Here is an 18092-nt window from a genome sequence, read left to right as displayed (position 1 = left end):
CTGGAAACAGGTCCAGGGACAAGGCTGGCACTGGCCTGGGGGCTGGCACAGCCCAATGAGGGGACAGGGCTGGCACTGGCCTGGGGGCTGGCACAGCCTGTGCAGGGGGCAATGCTGGCACTGTGCAGTGCTCCCAGCAGTGTTTGCTCAGTGCTGCTCCCAGCCTGCTGCCTGCACTGACTGGGGGTCTGGGGGCTCCGTGCATTCCAGGCTGTTTTCCCACTTAGTCCAGGCAGGTTTTGCTCATGAGCCCTCCTGGCAGAGGCTGCAGCATCACCCCCAGCACCTGGGTCAGGCATCCATCACCTCCCCCTGCTGATGTTCCAGGGGGAATCCTGGACCCTGGACCCTGGGACCACCCTGCACCTCTCAGTGCCCCTTCTGGAGCCATTTCCAGGCCTGCAGGCTCCAGTTTCCAACCATTTGTATGTCTCGTCCCTTTCTCAGGGATTTAAGCCTCCTTTCCCTTCAGCATCCCAAATATTCCTTTCCCTGGGCACAGCTATGTATAGCTCCTGAGCAAGGCAGACCTTTTGTCTGGTGACTGTGGTCATTCTTAAACATCCAAAAAAGCCCATGACCTATTTCCAGCAGTGATTCATTGCAAGCCTCTCAGAAGGACTACAGTTCCCAAAGATGCAGATAAGAGCCCCGAGAGATTAGAGCCAGGTAAGAGATCTAATTCCCCTTGAGAAAGAGACACCCAACCTATTTACAGCTCTGGGGGCTTGTTTTCCTTCCTTTTCCCAAAGACAGGCGGGAAAACCTGAGCTGGGGGCGTGTGGGAACATCAACCCCATGGAAAAGCAAAGGAGAGCTTCCCCCAGAGTCAGAGACCTCTGGAAAAAGCCCTGGCCCCAGTCCTTGTTGTTCCTGGAGGTGACAATGGCACTGTCCTTGTGCCCCAGCAGCTCCTGCCTCTGCTGTCTCACACCCAGGGCAGTCTCACACTCCTTCCGTGGTGGCACAACCCAACCCCAAATGTTTTCCCCTGGAGGTTGAAAGGGAACCGTGCAGCAAAGGCAGTCGTTTGAGTTGTGCTAGAAAATATTTTTAAAAGTCTGTGTCACGTTGCCGTGGTGACAAAAGTTCTTAAAATGATGAAGATTAAAGTCTAGGCTGGGAATGGTGGCATGGAGAGAGGAAGGGGGGCTGCTGTCATGACAACCTCAACTCCGAGAGTGCAAGAGGCAAAACACACGGTGGTGGCAGGATCTTTGGGGTTTATATATATCCATAAACATCTGCCAGCTATGCCAGCCTTCTCAGTGCTAATTAGTTCTGCTATTTCACCTTTCTCTGCTGTAAATATTTTCCAGTAGACACAAGTCTCAGAGGGAGAAGGCAAGAAAATGCCATTTCCCCCACCCTTCCCTTTTGCACAGGCTTTCTGCTGTTCTCTGCCTCTGTTCCCTGAGCTCCTGCCTGGGGAAGAACTTCCAGTGGCCAGGACCAAGCTGCCTGGGCAGAGTTAAATCAGAAGAGGTGGGGGCTTGCATGGTGACCTTAGAGAGCTTTCCAGCCCCAGGCTGTGACAGGAGCCCTGGCTGTGCTGCCCTGCCTGCACACTCACACTGAGACACCTTCTTGGGCCTGGCTCACCGACAGTCCATGAGATCAGAGCTGCCAGCCCGAGATTTGGCTGAAAACTTTGCTCTCAGCTTCCAGTTCAAGAGGCTTTTTCCCTGTTCTGTGCCCTGTTGGCCCCTCTGGAATAGCAGAGCTCAGGAGCTCCGTGGGGATGAATGTCAGCACAGCCCCCCGAGACCTGCAGAGGAAAACTGCCACGGCAGCACAAAGGATTATTGTATTTGGAGTGTAAAATGTGCTTGGCTATCTCTGCTAACACCTGGGCCTGGGAGGGCTCCCCTCTGGGTGGCTGCTCCAGGCAGCGTGGCCAGCACGGGTGAATCACAGCCCTGCCTCAAGGCAGCATCAGCAACTCTGCTGACATTGCTTATGTCACTGGCTGCAAAGCAAGCAGAAAAAGAGAATCAACCCCAAACTCTCGCCTTCATCTCAAACGTGATCTGGCCGTGTGTGTGTGCTGGCACAGCAGAATGCAGGCAGGCACACAGCCTGCAGATGTAGCTGTGCTGCACAGCCCATCCCTGCTCCGGCCCATCTGCTGCCTGCTGCTCCCAGCCCTGCCCCAAACAATCTGGATGGCAGCTCCCTCCTCCTGCACAGCCCAGAGCTGTCTGACCCAGCGCTGCTCCTTTCCGAGGGATCCCTCTTCCCAAGGAGTCAATAAACCCAACTGTGTTCCTTTACATCGTTCTTCTTCTTCCCCAGCTCAGCCTGATTGCAGCAACAGTTGCCTTGGAAATTTGGAGTGTCTATCTTTGTATGACTTGGTGGCTAGAATACCACTTTGTCCACTCTTCCAAAGAAAAAAATGTGTAAAAATTCATTCTTCCTAAAGAACAAAACCTGAGCAGTTGCTCAGGACAGGAACCTCTTGGAGTCAAATTAGATTATATTTTGATGCAGCTTTAATATGACATCACTGGGAGAATAAATAGGAACTTGGGAAGGGTGAGGAAGGAGCAACAAGTGGGGAATGATGCATTTCCCACAGCAATTCACCAGTGGAATTCCTAGGGGAGCCACCCTTTCCCTGCCAGCCCTCATTACCCTGGATGTGCTCAGAGCTGGCTCTGTGTGCCCTGGGTGTGCTCAGAGCTCTGTGTGTCCTGGGTGTGCTCAGAGCTCTGTGTGCCCTGGGTGTGCTCAGGGCTCTGTGTGCCCTGGGTGTGCTCAGGGTTGGCTCTGTGTGCCCTGGGTGTGCTCAGGGCTCTGTTTGCCCTGGCCATGCTCAGGGCTGGCTCTGTGTGTCCTGGGTGTGCTCAGAGCTGTTCTGTGTGCCCTGGGTGTGCTCAGGGCTGGCTCTGTGTGTCCTGGGTGTGCTCAGGGCTGGCTCTGTGTGTCCTGGGTGTGCTCAGAGCTGCTCTGTGTGCTCTGGGTGTGCTCAGAGCTCTGTGTGCCCTGGGTGTGCTCAGAGCTGGCTCTGTGTGCCCTGGGTGTGCTCAGGGCTGGCTCTGTGTGCCCTGGGTGTGCTCAGGGCTGGCTCTGTGTGCCCTGGGTGTGCTCAGAGCTGCTCTTTTTGCCCTGGCCATGCTCAGGGCTCCCATGCCTCAGTGCTCTGTTGTGCCCAGGCAGGTTTGTCCTCCTGGGGAAGCCCACCCTGCCAGTTCTGTGTTCTCTGCTCTCTCCCTCACTGCAGCCTCCCAGGATGGATTTCCACATCAGGGTTCCCAAGCCCTTCTCTTATGTGGGTTGTGTGAGTCAGGGCTCACCCTGGTCGTGGAGGTGACATTTGCCACTTGAACTGGCACTGTTCCCTGAATCACCCAAGCCACTGTGTTCTCAGTGAGCTGCCTTCAGTTTGCACATTGGCTGGAATGAGCTTGTTGTCCAGGCTGGTGTCAAGACTAAACAGGATGAGTGGTTTGGGGTGGTCCAGAGCCACAGCAGCTCCTGCTGCAGACTCAGCACAGCCACCCTCAGTTATCGGGCTAAACTGGATTTTAGGCTCAGAAAAGCTCTTTGCAGCAGCCACCTATCCCCAGCCTATCAGGAGATTAACACTGGGGTTTGGAAAGGCAACTAATGCCTCTGTGAGGAAAATGGATCTTTACCTCTGTTATCTTCAAAAGCCAAAAAGAGAAAGGCAGACTGAAAGACATGTCAACTTTCTTCCCCACAGCCCACAAATACTCTTCTTAAATGTAAGTAAACACGTTTTTTCTCACAGCAGAACAACCTTAACTCTGACCCTGGAGCACTCACAACAGCATATGAGGCTGTTTTGATTCTCTTTTGAGATTTGTATTTCCTTCTCAAGTCTGTGGGCTTTTTAAGCCATAAATGAAGAGTAAATTCTTTGCTTTCTATTAAGCTGGAGCAGTGTCACAGCTCCTTGATTATCCCCAGGGGATTTATCACAGTTGTATATTAACCATGCTGTGGGCACAGACACCAGCACTGGCTCGGGACCAGCTAGGATATGGAGCTACAGAATTCCTGCCTGGCTGGCAGTGCAGTAGTGAAGGACAACAAGCAGTTTCAGTGCTTTCCTGTGGAGCAGAATCTGTTCAGGAGCCCCGTGGAGGGCAGCGAGTCCTGCTGGAGTCAGCACTGGGATGCTGCTGCCTCACCCTGCCTGAGCCTCTGCTTCAGGGCCCCCAAAACTCCAGGAAAGCCCCTTGGTTCCAGGCACAGCACCTCCAGAGCATGAAAAACCAGCAGGCAGATCCCAGCCCGGATGTGCAGGCAGATCCCAGTCCAGCTGTGCAGGCCTATCCCAGTCCAGCTGTGCAGGCAGATCCCAGTCCAGCTGTGCAGGCAGATCCAGCCCAGATGTGCCAGCAGAGCTGGGGACAGGGGCTGTGCCGAGGGCTGGGCCTGGCAGGGTGTGCCTGGAGCAGCTGCTGCCCTGCCCAGCTCTGCCCCAGAATGTCCCCATGGACAGCCCCAGGACACCAGCTGGCCAGAGCAGAGAGATTGGGGTGGCCAGTCTGGAGCAGAAAAATGTGGTGGCCAGCCCAGAGCAGAGGGATTGTGGTGGCCCCAGATGGAGCAGAAGGACTTTGGTGGCCCCAGATGGAGCAGAAGGATTGTGGTGGCCTCAGATGGAGCAGAAGGATGTGGTGGCCATAGCTGGAGCAGAGGGATTTTGGTGGCCCCAGCTGGAGCAGAGGGACTGTGGTGGCCCCAGATGGAGCAGAAGGATTGTGGTGGCCTCAGATGGAGCAGAGGGATTTTGGTGGCCCCAGCTGATCAGAGCAGAGGGATGGTGGTGGCTGTGGTTTGAACAGTGCCTGAGCCTTGTGCCAGCACAGACCAGCACACCTAATTAAACACCCAGCCTTGATTGGAGCCACTGCCAGAGCCAGGCCCCACTTCTCCAAGGTGTCCTTGATTCCTTGCAGCTCAGGTGCTGGGGTTGGAGGAATGCTGCTGCAGTCCAGGATGGAGGAGGGCTGCACAGTTATTGGGGCTGACAGGATTTCAGATCCCATCTGATAGGATCCCGATAGCTCGTTCTGTATAAGTGGAGTTTCCAAGATGGAGCTCTTACATAACCAGAAATGACTTTTTGAGGGAAGTTTCGGTCCTCCCACTTTCCCAAACTGTGCTTTCCACAAGAATTGCAAGGTGTCCTTTGACTGGAAGGACAACACTGATTTTGTAGCAGGAATGCTGAAACCAGAGCTTCTTTTGGTCTGTCAAAAACCAGAGATATTAACTTTATCCAAGAAAATCCTTTAAATGTGAATCCATGCTCGACTCTTCTCCTGGCTACCTTGTTCCCAGTGGAAAAGTAGCAGGAAGCAGGAGGGCAGGAAGCACAGGCAGTGCTGGGGTGGAAGGAGCTGTGGTGCTCTGGGACCCAGCCTGGGTTATGTTACAACAGGACACAAAGTCCCGGGTGCTCCTGATGGAAACCAGAGAAGTTGCAGTTACCACTCACGTTCCTGTGCTCGTGCATGGACCAGCTCTTCTGGAATGTTCCTGGTCCTCCTCTCCCTGGTGAGCCAGGGAAGTGCTGGAGGGCACTGCACTGCCCTGCAGCACATTACTGGATCAGAATTCCCTGTGACACCAGCACCTCTTTGCAGTAGGAGCTTCTCAGTGGAAGGTGTTTGTTCCCAGCCCTGCAGTTATTCCTGTGTGCTTCCTGGTTTTCTCCTGCATGGGAATGCAAATATGTGGGCAGGAGCTGGGAACTCCTGAGACGTTTGGAACTGGAGTTGTCTCACCTGCAGCTCAGACATTTGCAGTTCATAATCACAGCTACCCCTGGGAATCCCTGAGCCATGGTGCAGCTCCTTCTCAGGTGCCACAGCCCAGGTGTGTCACCCTCAGGGGTCTGTTCCCACCCCGTGGCTCTGGTGCAGATCTCAAGGTGCAGAGTAGGAGCTGAATCCACCCTCTCCTCTCTCTGCATGCACCAAATAAAGGCTCTCTGCCCTACCCTGACTCGGACAGATCCCAGCCTTCCTCTCAGAAGCTCCATATCCATCACCTGGTCCCTGAGCCAGCCATACCCTCGGGCTCTTGGCTGTCTGCTTTTCATCTATCAAAGGAAGGAAGGCACTTCCTCAATGTGACAGGGCTTCTCCCTGCCCCTGGCTGGAGCTCCCTGGGTTACAGCAGGGCTGGAGCTCTTTGAAAAACACCCGGAGGTGTGAGAGGAAAAGTCATTAGCACAGAAAAACCCTGGTGGCTGGAAAGATCCTTCTGCAAACTGCTGCTCCAGCTTCATTAAAAGCACAGCCCCAGGCTCTCATTCCAACAGGATGGATTTGCTCTGGGTTATCTAAATGAGAATGATCATTTCTGCAGGGGGAGGAAAAAAGAGGAAACCAGGAGGAATTATTCTGTATGAATTATGTGCTCAGCTTTCATACTGACCTATTGAGTCAGCAGCGAGAGCTGGATTTCCTAGAACAGCCTTTCATGCTGGATTTTGGAGATATTCTTCTTTTCAGCCCTGAAAGATCACTCGAATGGCCTTTCTCACACTAGCAGTGTGGGCTCCAGCCTGGATGCAGGGAAATAATGGAGTTAGCAGCAGTTATCCGAATCATTCATCCTTCTGGATTCCAGCATTCTTTGTGCTCCCTCCTGGCAAGGGTTGGACACGTGGGCATTGCTGTGGGCGTGTGACCCTGGGGTGGGGATGGCTGGTGTGGAAACAGGCATTCCAACTGGACAGCAGCAATTCCAGCTGGAAAAATGTGATTCCTTTGCCTGATAAGAAAAGCTTTCTGCTGCTTTAGGCTGTGGAGCTGCCTTCCTGTGGGATGAGAGGCCGATCTGTGGTGTGGGCAAAGGTGGGAGGCACACAGTGCCACGGTGGTGGGAGGAGCAGGATTATCCCTGTTGGAGCAGCCAGGTGTATGGATTTGGTCACACATCACACAGCCTGTCCCCTGTGTCACAAACCACCCTGACACTCATGTTCCTTGGAGGGTGATGCCCAGGTGAGGCACTTGAACCCCCCTGCATTAGGCACTGTGTCGTTTCTGGCCTGTAAGAAACTTGTGTTTGCAGCTTTATTTTCCATGTGAAGAACTGACAATGAGGAAAAACAGCCCTCTGTGCCATGATTCTCTTTTCCTTGCCCACCTGGACAGGGGTGTAGTAGCAGAATACAAGGAACACAAGAAAAGATGAATCAGATCCTTTTCCAGAAGCCTCTGCTGAGTTGGAGGCCGTTCCTTGTTGCATTTGATACATGCAGAGACTGCAGCTGACATCCAGTACAAAGGCAGCTGCCACCATGGGTCACTGTGGAACACGTCTCCAGCAAGAACAGAAATCAAAGAAGGGCATTGCGTGGCTGATGGTCCAGAAATATTTGCAACCAGCTTATTTTATAGAAGGAGTTATGGAGATTTTAATTGTAAATTAGAAGGCAAAGTCGCAGGGCAGGAGGAGTGACTGATGATGATTTTGTATTTTGTTTTTTTAAGCTGTTTTTCAGCTGTTCCGCTTGCACACTGTGCCAGACCTGAGCTGGTGCAGCTCCTCTGTGCCTTCAGCAGGGTTCTGGGCTCTGACACTGTGTGTTGTGCACTGGGGGTTGTTTGGGGGAGCTGCCATCTAACCTGCTCCTGTGGGTCCGCAGATCTTCCACATGACCTACGACCTGGCCAGCGCCGTGGTGAGGATCGTCAACCTCATCGGGATGATGCTGCTGCTGTGCCACTGGGACGGCTGCCTGCAGTTCCTGGTGCCCATGCTCCAGGACTTCCCCGACGACTGCTGGGTGTCCCTCAACCGCATGGTGGTGAGTGCCGAGCAGAGAACACTTGCACCTGCTTTTGTTTCCTCCTTCCTTCCCTATTTTATCTTTTACCCCCGTTTCCACTCTCTTCCCACTGCCTCCTTCCAAAGAGCGAGGCCGATGAGCAGAGCCCTCGCCAGGTGTTTTGTTTTTCATCCCCTTGACGAGCTCATAAGAAATAATTATAAATAACCAGCTCAGAGATGGTGGAGGGGGTCTCTCCTCTGGAGCATCCCACGTGCCGTGCTCCCTGTGCCACCTCTCAGCCCTAAACCCAGCCCCTGGGCGACATCCCTGCAGCACCCGCAGCATCCCAGAGCTTCCCGATCCTCCTTCCATCCCCCGGGGCGCTCCCACCGCTTTCCAGAGCTGGGAGCACCGGGGCAGATCCTGCAGGGACACAGTCGCGGGACAGGGAGATCCTGCAGGGACAGTCCCGGGACAGGGAGGCAGATCCTGCAGGGACACAGTCCCGGGACAGGAGATCCTGCAGGGACAGTCCCGGGACAGGAGGGCAGATCCTGCAGGGACACAGTCCCGGGACAGGGAGTCACATCCTGCAGGGACAGTCCCGGGGCTCGGAGCAGGACCGGCCCCGGCAGAGGCACAGAAGGCAGGAGCCAGGCTCCCTCTCCTGGCACCGAGCAGCAAGGAGCAGGGATGGAAACTTCCCGCTGAAATCTGAGTATATGGAGTCCCAGAGTCAGGGCTGGGGCTGATCCATAATTCCAGCTGCTGGTCCCTTTGCTCCATGCCCCCTGAAAGGGGCGGTGTGGCCTCCCCCCAGCCCGGAGTGAGCCACGGTCAGGGATGAGGAGCCAGACTGCCCAGTGCCATCCAAAGCTGTCCCTGCTGCTGCTGGGAGGGAGTGTGACACCATATGGCAAAGGCACAGCGAATTCATGGTACCTTTCAACCATCTTGCTGAGAATTCAGGAGCTTTTATTCAAAGGGACAATGTCCAGCTGATTAAGCAGCAAAAACTGACAAAGCTTAAAAAATTGCCTCTTTTTGCAGTTCTTAACCTCTAGATTCCCCCAGCCAATTTCTTCTTGAATAAAGGAAATAATCAGGCGCTGGGGCAGAATGGAACAAATGTAAAATGTATGAAAGATGTGCCAGCCTGCCCTGCCTCCCACGTGCAGGGCTGTGGGCACAGGCTGCCCCTGTCTGTGCTGCTGCAAAGTGCCAGACTGCCAGTTCTGAGCCTGGAACTCTCTGCTTATCTCCAGCACAACAACAACAACAACAACTCGTGCAGCAGCTGCCCGGGCTTCCCTGTGCTGCCTTTTCATTATTTATGTGGCAGGAGCAGTCAGAGATTGGGGCCCCACTGTGCTGCTCAGGGCCAAGAGGATGCTCAGCTCCTCATGCCAGGGAGCTCAGAGGTGCAGGTGGCCTCGTCCCCATCCCAGGGGTGACTTGGCCACGGTGCCCTTGCAGGATGGCTTCAGAGCAGCACATTTGGACCATGATTCCCTCATCCCAACATTTGGCAGCAGCAGCTCCTGGCTCTCCTCATCCATCCCCCGGGGAAGAGGTTGAAGCTGCTGGTGTTGAAACTGCCAGGTCTGCAAAAGTGGCAGGACATGGGACAGAGGAAGAAAAGATTTAGCCAAGGTAAATCTTAGCAGCAAGGCTGGAGAGAGAGGCCAGGATGCATTCCAGAGGCAGGAAGGCTCAGCAGGCTCCAGGAGGGCAGGAGTGGGAGCTCCTATCCAGAGCAGAGCTTTCCTCATGCTGCAGCCTTGTGTTCCCAGCCTTGAGAGCCTCTGAAGCTGGGAATTAAACTCGCCTTGGAGGATTTTTTTTCCTGCTTCTTCCCTGCAGCTAAATCACCTTCTTTTTTTTTTGTTCCACTTAAAAGAAGTGGAAAAAAACCCATTATCTCTGAAAATGGAGCCTCAGGAAAGTGGCATGAAGAACTAGAGAGATGCCCCACCTATAGTTCAAGGGAGCTTCCACTCCAGAAGCTGTACAAGAATATGCCAGCCCCAAAATAGCCTGGGGTTAGAATAATTATCAAAGAGTGCAGTAGTTCTTGGGGAACCAGATAGTTTTTTTTTCTCTCAATAATGTCCTTTAATCTGAGAAGATTTCCAGGTGTGTCACTGGGACCAGTGGTGGATGTGGATGGCATTATCAAGGAAACAATTTACATCTAATCTGGAGGGGAGGCCACAGAGCCAGGAAATAAGAAACTGGAGCTCTGGGCTCTTCTCAGGCTTTGGTGCTAGGATGTGGATGGAAGGTTCCAGCATGGCTCTGTGTGATGGACATGGCTGGGAGGGGAGAGGCCAGGATGGCCTCTGTGCCAGGGAGCCAGGATTTTGGAACATTCTGTACCGGCCTGGTCGGAGCTCTGAGGAGATAAATAAATATCCTTGGTGCCCTGATTACACACAGGAGCCAGAACTCTGGGAAAAAGGGAATCTTCTGAAGCTGCTACAGCCAAGGGGAGCTGGAAGTGAGGTCCAGATGCTTTGGAGGCTTTGTCAGTGTGCTGGTGCTGCTCTTCCTCTGCTCTGGGGTTTCCCACCACTTAGCACTCCATAAAACCAGCCCTGATTTCCATGCTGCAGGGAAAGAAGATTCATCATCTCCCATCTGCCTCCTAAAGGTTTGATCCTTATCCAGGGGATTTGTGAAGGGTCTGGTGTTGCCAAAATCATCTCAGGGTCTCGATAAATCCCCGAGTCTGGTTCATCTCGGTGTTTTCCACATGCCTCATGTTCCATCTTCAGCAGCCGTGGAAGCAGTGGGTGTCTGGCTGGCTCCTGAAACGGCAGGGCAGGATGTTTGCAGTTTTAATTGCTGAGCCCAAATCCCAGGGGCTTCAGCATTAGCTTTCCTGCAGTGCACTTTTATTAAAAACTGGAAACACTGGTAAGTCAGCTGCAGAGCGTGTGCTGCTCCCTCGGAGCCAGCCTGGCAGCTCCTCTCCCAGAGATCTGAGCTCTGCTGAGCCCCAAAAGCTGCTGGGAACACTTGGCCTCCTTCGTGGGTGCTGTGCTGAGCCCATGAGCCCTGCAGGGAGGGCAGAGATCCCCGAGGCCAGTGCAGCTGCTTGCCCAGCAATCTCTCATCAGCCTCCCCTGCTCCAGAACAAGGGGAGCACATTCCCATGGAGCTCTGCCCTCCCTGCTCACAGCACCTTGCTGAGGGGTGCTGATGAAGAGGAGGAAGAGGAATGGCTGCAGCGTGTGGGAGAGAGCAATCCTGCACGGACCTGCTGTGATTCCCCCCGAGCCTCTGGGCCAGCACATCCCTCCTGCCCTCCCTCAGCAGGCACGGGGATCTGCAGGAGATTCCATGTTCTGTAAAGTTTGACAGGAGCAGCAGGAGCAGGGCTGCTCCAATGGGGTGGGAACCTGGAGCCGAGGGCCACAGGCACAGGGAGTGCCCTCCCCAAATGGGGCCAAAACCAGTGCAAACCAGGACGGGCAGGGCAGAAGGGCCCATAACTGGGAATATTGGCCTTTCCAGGGAAGGCAGGGTGACAGGCACCTCCAGGGGCTGCCCAGGGAGGCCAGCTGGGAGCAGCAGGAGATGGGCACAGCACTCCATGCACAGGGCTGGGTACAGGTACCACGAGCCCAAGCAAGGTCTGGGTGCCCAAGTCTGGATCTCCAGGAGCACAGGCTGCTCGGGAGGGCTCCCAGGAAACCTGGGAGCAACTGGGACAGGGACACTCAGAGCCCTGAGAAGACCCCTGCTGTCAGGTGAAGGCCATGTTTCCAGCTTCCCTTGGAAACAAGCCCAGAACAGGCAGGTTCTGCCCAAGGTGAAGTTTGACCTGTCACCTCCATGTGTTGCCCTGCTATTCCCATCCTTTAAACTGGATCTGGAGGTCTGTTTTCCCAGCCCAGCAGTTCCAGAGGTGGGCCAGGATGGTCAGAGACAGCTCCTGAGTTCTCCAAGTGTTAATGGTGTAAGTCAGGCATAAGCCAGGTATAAGCCAGGACTATGCCCCTATCCCAAGAACTTCCAGTACTTCTCCATGTCTTTACTCATCTCACTCCTCCTCTCCAGTGAGGATTCAATCAGACACACTCACATGTACATCAGAACCAGAATACCCTGTCAGACACCACAGTTTGCCTTCAGGTGCTTCTGTAGGTACTACAGAACCCAGCAGTGCCTTTGAAGTGTTCCAGGGAAGTGTCTCCAAATATTCAAAGGTGGATCTGAGCAGGCCAGACTCTCATGCCAGAGAAGCCCTTCCAGCACTGCCAGTGTGGATGTTTAAAACAAACCAGTCTGAGAAACTGCTTCAAAGTCTTTTCACTCCTTTTTGCAAAGTCTCTTGGTTCCTCTGAGATAACCCCCTCTTGACTGTGAACAGGCACAGATCTGTAGCTCTGCTTTTGCTTGCTTTGGGATTTGCATAAGGGGGAGTCATTTTCCCTCCTCTAATGGGCCATTTTAGCCACTCCAGTATCTGTGGAGTGGTGCTGCCCTGGGGACTGGTGTACTTGGGTATTAGATAGGACATGGCTCTTACAGGAATGAGCTGTGGCTGTGTGAGGCAGCTGGTGCTGGTGAACCCGTGTCCACACTGCATTTGGAACCTCTTCTAGTCTGGCCTAAAGTACTGTGGGCTTGACCTGTCTGTTCATCCCATGGAAAACAAAACACCTGAAAACTAAAGAGGTACTGAGACCTGTAAGGGAAGAATCATCACAGAGCATCCAGTGCTCTTCACACTTGGTATCCTAAAGGTAATTGCTCTGAAAGGCTTCCCCTTCACAGAAGTGCCTTTTTCTGAGCAGTCCTTGATGTGTTCTCCCAGCAGAGCTGGGTGCTCGTGGTTTGTTTGGAAAGCTCTGTGTTTTCCTGCAGCTCTCACCCCTGAGCTGTCTCCTCAGTCTGGCACCCCCAGCCTGTCCTCACAGGAGCCCTGCTGCTGCTGCTGGGAATTGGGCTGGGACTCGGAGCTGTGCAATTCCCAGCGAGCCAGCAGTGTTTGTGCAGGCTGCAGGAGCTCAGCATATTGGATGTTACAGTTTGGGATGACTAATTCCTACAAAACACTGGCAAGCTTCTTTGTAAACAGCACTCCTGAGCAGCAAGTTGCTGGAAGAATGGCTTTTAAACCTCAAGCCTGCCTGGTACCCAGATGTTCACAGCCACTAAAGAGCCTGGCAGCCAGTTTTCCAGCTCAGCTATTATTGCTCTGTCTGGCCAGATTCCCTTTGGAATTTCAGCTCAGCTCCCTTTGTCCCTGCTCTCGGGTCAGTGGTGGAGATGTGCTGCCCTGTTAAACTGCTGCCACACTGAACTCGGAGGTCAGCAGCATTCCTGCAGCACCCAGTGAGGAATGAGGAAGGAATTCATTCAGCAAGGGATGGGGCAGGACAGCTGCACTGCTCCCTGTGCCCGGGTACCACTGGGAATGTGCTGCCCACCTTTGCAGGCATGCAGCATTTTAAATAAAGCATGGCCAAGTGTGACAGCTCCCTTCTGCTGTCTCAGGATGAGGGAACATAGATGGGCTCAAGCCAGGGAAGCCACAGCAGCTGCCATGGCCTGAGTGCAGGGCCATGGCTTCAGACTGCCAGGACTGCAGGGCAGAGGGAAGGGGGTCCTGGAAGTGCAGGATTCCTGTGGGAACTGTGTGAGGGCCCGGTGCCCACAAGGAGCAGAAGTGGCTCTGCAAAATGTCACAAAACCTGGGGGTGGAGAATGGACCCAGCACTTCTCTGGCCAGGCCTCAGAGGCACAGCCCAGGCCTGCAGGCAGAGGAGCAGGAGGGGTCACTCCTTTGGCCTTGCACCTCTGGCAGCGCCTTAGCCCGACCCTTTCTGTGCCCTGCCAGGGGACAAAGCCCCTGCCCTGTCCTCTGCTCCTTTGGGCTGCATCTCCTCACACATGAGCCAAGGGCACAGCCAGCAGCAGTCACCAGTGGCCACTTTGTCTCTTGCTCCTGTCTCTTGGCCCCAGGCTGGTTTTTCCCAGGTTCCTGCTCTGTTGGCAGGCTGGCACTGGCAGGGAACAGGAGCAGTCTCTCCTGGCTGTGCCTGTGCCACTGCTCCCGTGTCAGCTCTGCTGTCACTTGTGTGGCTTTGCCCTTCTTGTTGCCCTGGGAATCAGGCCTGTCTTGCACAGTGAAACTGAATCTGGCCAGGTAATGCTATCAGCTGGCTTTGTCCATGTGCTTATCCCCTAACCAAGCACCAGCCCTTGGCAAAGGTTCCAGCCCTGTGCCACAGCTTTGTCACTATTTGCTCCCTGTAAGGTCAGTGAAAAGTTTCCATGGGCATCAGTGGCACTGAGAGCTGCTTGCAGAGAGGTCACCAGCCACCCACCTGACCTGATGAGATACCTCCAGCAGGTGAACTCCAGAGCTCCCAGCACTGCTGGCCACTGGTGCTCTGGATGGAGGTCACAGGAGAATTCTTTGTTTATTGACAAGCCATCAGCAGGCCTGTGCAGTGACCTTCCAAGGTGCCGTGGCATATGTGACTGCAGAGCACCATCCATAACTTTGGCCCCTTTCCAGGAGCAGGGAGCAGCTGAGGAATGCCCAGTGCTGCCACAAGTGTCACCCAGCAGAGGCATTTTCACATCCTTGCAAGAGCCATGTGTGATGACAGAGCAGTTACTTGTCAAGGTTTCACAGCAAGAACTTGCTGGCAGATAATACCCACAGGATGGCAAATGCACCTCGAGCTGTTCCATGAGCTCAGGCTAATCAGAATCACCAGGAAACTTGTGCCAGTTTTTCTCCCTGTGCCATGATGTCACTGCTGAGGTGCTGCCTGTGTGAGCTGCAGTGGAGAGCACAAGGTGTCTCAGCATACCTCTCCTGACAGGACATTGCTGCTCTCAAATGAGACCATTTGTAATTCCTCAGCTCTCTGAAAAAGCCCAATTTTGCACTGAGAAGAACTTGCTGTCCAGACATTATCAACTTCATTTTCTGCCCTTCTCATGTCTCCAGATAATGAGCAGAGACCCTGGCCATTTCCTAAATTGCTGGGCAGTGATTTTCCCCACTCTCAGATCACGCTGCTGGCAGCCTTGCTCAGGCTTTCTGCTACAGTTCTCAGTTCAAGCCCATTTCCCAGGGGAGGAAATGATTTGCTTCAGTTCCCTCTCCCACACGTGGGTCATTGTGAAAATCTCCCAGTGCATCATCTGGGTTTATCCCAGGTTACCAGCAGGGCAGACTGGCTGCATTCCCTGCTGCAAAAAGCACATAGAGCCTCTAAAAACCAGGGCCAAAGTGATGATCTCAGATCACAGACTCTGGGCTTGTTTTTCCAAATGGAGTGAGCTGGGCTTGTGGGGTGGTGAGGGCTCTAAGGGCACTGAGGTGTGTGGGCTCTGTGAGAGGTACAGGAGTTCTGGGGGCTCTGAGGGGTTTGGGGGTTGAGACTCCATAGCCCTCCTAGCTTCCAAAAACCCTCCAAGCCACCAAAGAATTAAATTTATTGTGCAACATGTCAAGGTGCCTCCAACAGGGATTTTTGGGTGCAGTGCCAGGGATGCTTTCCTGCCCCATATCCACGTCCTGAATGCCACATCCCCGTGCTGACTCTGTGTCCTGTGTCCCTGCAGAACGACTCGTGGGGGAAGCAGTACTCGTACGCCCTGTTCAAGGCCATGAGCCACATGCTGTGCATCGGCTACGGGCAGCAGGCACCCGTGGGCATGTCAGACGTGTGGCTCACCATGCTCAGCATGATCGTGGGGGCCACCTGCTATGCCATGTTCATCGGCCACGCCACCGCCCTCATCCAGTCCCTGGACTCATCCCGGCGCCAGTACCAGGAGAAGGTAAGGCCAGCCCTGCTGGGGCCGGGGTGCTCTCTGTGTTGTCTGGAGGTTTCCATGCTGTGTGGAGGGAGGCAGGACTGTCAGTGTGAGAAGCCAAAGGTGCTGTTCCTTGGCCATTCATCCCCATCCATCCATTCCAACACCCCTCAGGAAGAAACAGCAGCAGGATCAGTTAACAGCAGGGCAAGGAGATGATTGTTGTTGTCTCTGCCTGTCTTTGTAAACCAACGTTATCAATGTCACCAGTACCTAAAATTTTAAGTCACCTCTTCCTTTCCCACATCTTGTCTCAAACCCCAAGTGAATGTTGCAGATCGTGCAGCTTTTGTTTAGCAAGTGCTCTCTTTTAAAGTGTCCAGATTATTCACTCCAGTGCTCCTGAGTGAAGCAGAACAACCCCCAAAGCCTAGATCAAGGCTTGGGTGCTCAGAGCAGGTTCCCCAGGTAGCTGTGGAATTAATGGCACCATTGTTGGATTGCAGAATGGAGGACACAGCCAGAAATGTCACATCTGATCGGGTTGCCACTGCCACAGAATTCACTGAATTCGTGAGCTGGGCTGGGCTCAGTTGGTGGGGCTGGGGAGGTTTTATGGCCAGGGTCTTGTGGGTACATTTGATCTGGAGATTAAGAAGAGGAATTGTTCCTGTTCTGACCCTGCCAGGTGTAGTTTAGGTGAGAGGGGAGCTGTGATTCAGGTAGGGAAACTGTGACCAGCAGGCACTGATCAGGTGAATTTTAAGTTCAGGGAGGAGGTGGGATGACCTTGGAACAGCTTGAGACACAGGGATTACAATGGGAGGAGAGCAGGGCAGAGAGGGAGAGCAAAGAAGACCAGAGGCTGACTCATGCTTGGAGCACAGGGAAGATCCCAAACCACAGCTAGAGCTAAAGGAGGGGGAATGCCCAGGAGAAGAGTGTGGAGGAGGCCTGAGATACATCCAGAGCATCCAGAGTTTTAGCTCAGTGTTACAGCTGGGCTGATCCTGATGGAGAAGAGAAGGACACTGCAGCACTGGGAATGCAGGCTGATCAAATCTCGGGATGCAGAGTATTTATTCAAATGTGTTTGAAGCAGCACAGAAGTCGAGGGCTGATCTGCAAACCCGAGCACCTGGCCAGCCTGGCACAGCCAGGACTGCACCTGCAGCACTGGGCACTCCGGGCTCTGGCTCGAGCCTGCGCTCACACAAGGGCACGGCTCGACCTTGGCAGATGCATTCCCGTCAGTGCTCAGGGAAACCAGTGCCCAGGAAACCAGCAGGGACTGTAGAGGGGGTGGCAGGCACAGTGGGAAGTGTTAAAGCCTTGTTAGAATGTGGGGATGTGAGTGAGAGGGTTAACAGACCCAGGAGAAGAGCTCTGACAAAGGCAGCAGGGAGAGGATTGAACCAAGGCTGTATTTCCTATGGCAGGTTCATTTCCTGTTATCCTTTGAGGATCAAAGCCTCAGGGATCGAGTGCGTTCATTTTCCTCTTGCAAATGGGACAAGTGATGGCTTAAAAACAAATATGTATTTACTTTCTGCATTCCTTAGCACTTGAATAGCCGTGATTAAAATGAGGCTGCTGCGTGATTTGCAGCCCTGCAACTCAATTTAGTTCAGTCCTCCTGGGACAAAGTGTCTGGTGAAGCAGATTAGAGAGAGAAAAATCTCAACAAGTTTGGAGGTCGATTGGTAGAAGCCAGCAGCAATTGGGAGACCTCTGCTGAGCACCCTGAGGGCTCTGCCTGTCCCTCAGCACAGCTCAGCCCGCAGGGGCCTCGGGAGCTGGGCTGGGAGTGGCCAAGGGAAGGGGACACAGTGGAGAGGGGAGAGCACCGCGAACACAAACAGGAGAGAAGGTTGTAGCTGGAACTGCCCTGGGAGGCTCTGCTGTGTGGGACCCTCAGGACAAGGTTCAGGAGCGAGTTTTTGGGGAAGTTTCAGATTGTCCAGACCTCTGCCAACACACTTGGATAAGCAGGGCTTTGGAAAAGAGGAATAAAAGCCAAGCTGTGCTGTCTGTTGGCTTCAGGAGCAGGCTTGTCTCACTCTGCCTTGGATTCTCTGAACACTGGGACATTTGATCCCTGTCCTGTCCAAATCTCCTCCTGGAGCCTCTCACTTCATGCTGTGCTGCTGTGCAAGGCAGGGAGGCTGGGTGGGATCCATGGGGTGGCAGCATCCATGGAGAATTCAGAGGGAATTCCCCTCCAAGCCAGGGAGGTGCTGAGATTCCTGAGTCTCTGAGGGCAGAGTCCCCTGTGGCACTCCCAGCACGTGGAGGGGACACAGCCATGGTGCAGGGCTGGCCCTGACCTCCCTTCAGCTGGGAACAGCTCTTTGCAAGGGGCTCTCTGCAGGGACTGTTTGACCTCCAGCCCCAGAGGCAAAGTGAGAAGGGACCTGTCCATGCCATCAGAGCTTCCCATGGAGCTCTCACAGAGAGTCAGTGGCAGGATGGGGAGCTGATCTTCTCTCTTAACCTCGGTCTGGAGTTAACTCCACAGCATCCTTGCACCCAGCAC

At 53.9% G+C, this 18092-nt stretch overlaps 1 protein-coding gene across 1 annotated transcript in view; it reads left to right on the top strand.

Annotated features, from left to right (window-relative positions):
* Nucleotides 1-18092, top strand: part of HCN4 (hyperpolarization activated cyclic nucleotide gated potassium channel 4) — a 91846-nt gene that overhangs the window by 49445 nt on the left and 24309 nt on the right. The window contains exons 3-4 of the mRNA XM_088172300.1: nucleotides 7640-7801; nucleotides 15362-15580. Of these exons, the coding sequence (XP_088028426.1) occupies nucleotides 7640-7801; nucleotides 15362-15580 (381 nt within the window). The remainder of the gene's footprint in view (nucleotides 1-7639; nucleotides 7802-15361; nucleotides 15581-18092) is intronic.

This window comes from Sturnus vulgaris, chromosome 13 (assembly GCF_052056855.1).
Source record: "Sturnus vulgaris isolate bStuVul1 chromosome 13, bStuVul1.hap1, whole genome shotgun sequence".
In the NCBI taxonomy this organism is placed as follows: domain Eukaryota; kingdom Metazoa; phylum Chordata; class Aves; order Passeriformes; family Sturnidae; genus Sturnus; species Sturnus vulgaris.
Note: the sequence above shows the minus strand (reverse complement) of the source record. Positions and strands in the feature narration are given on the sequence as shown.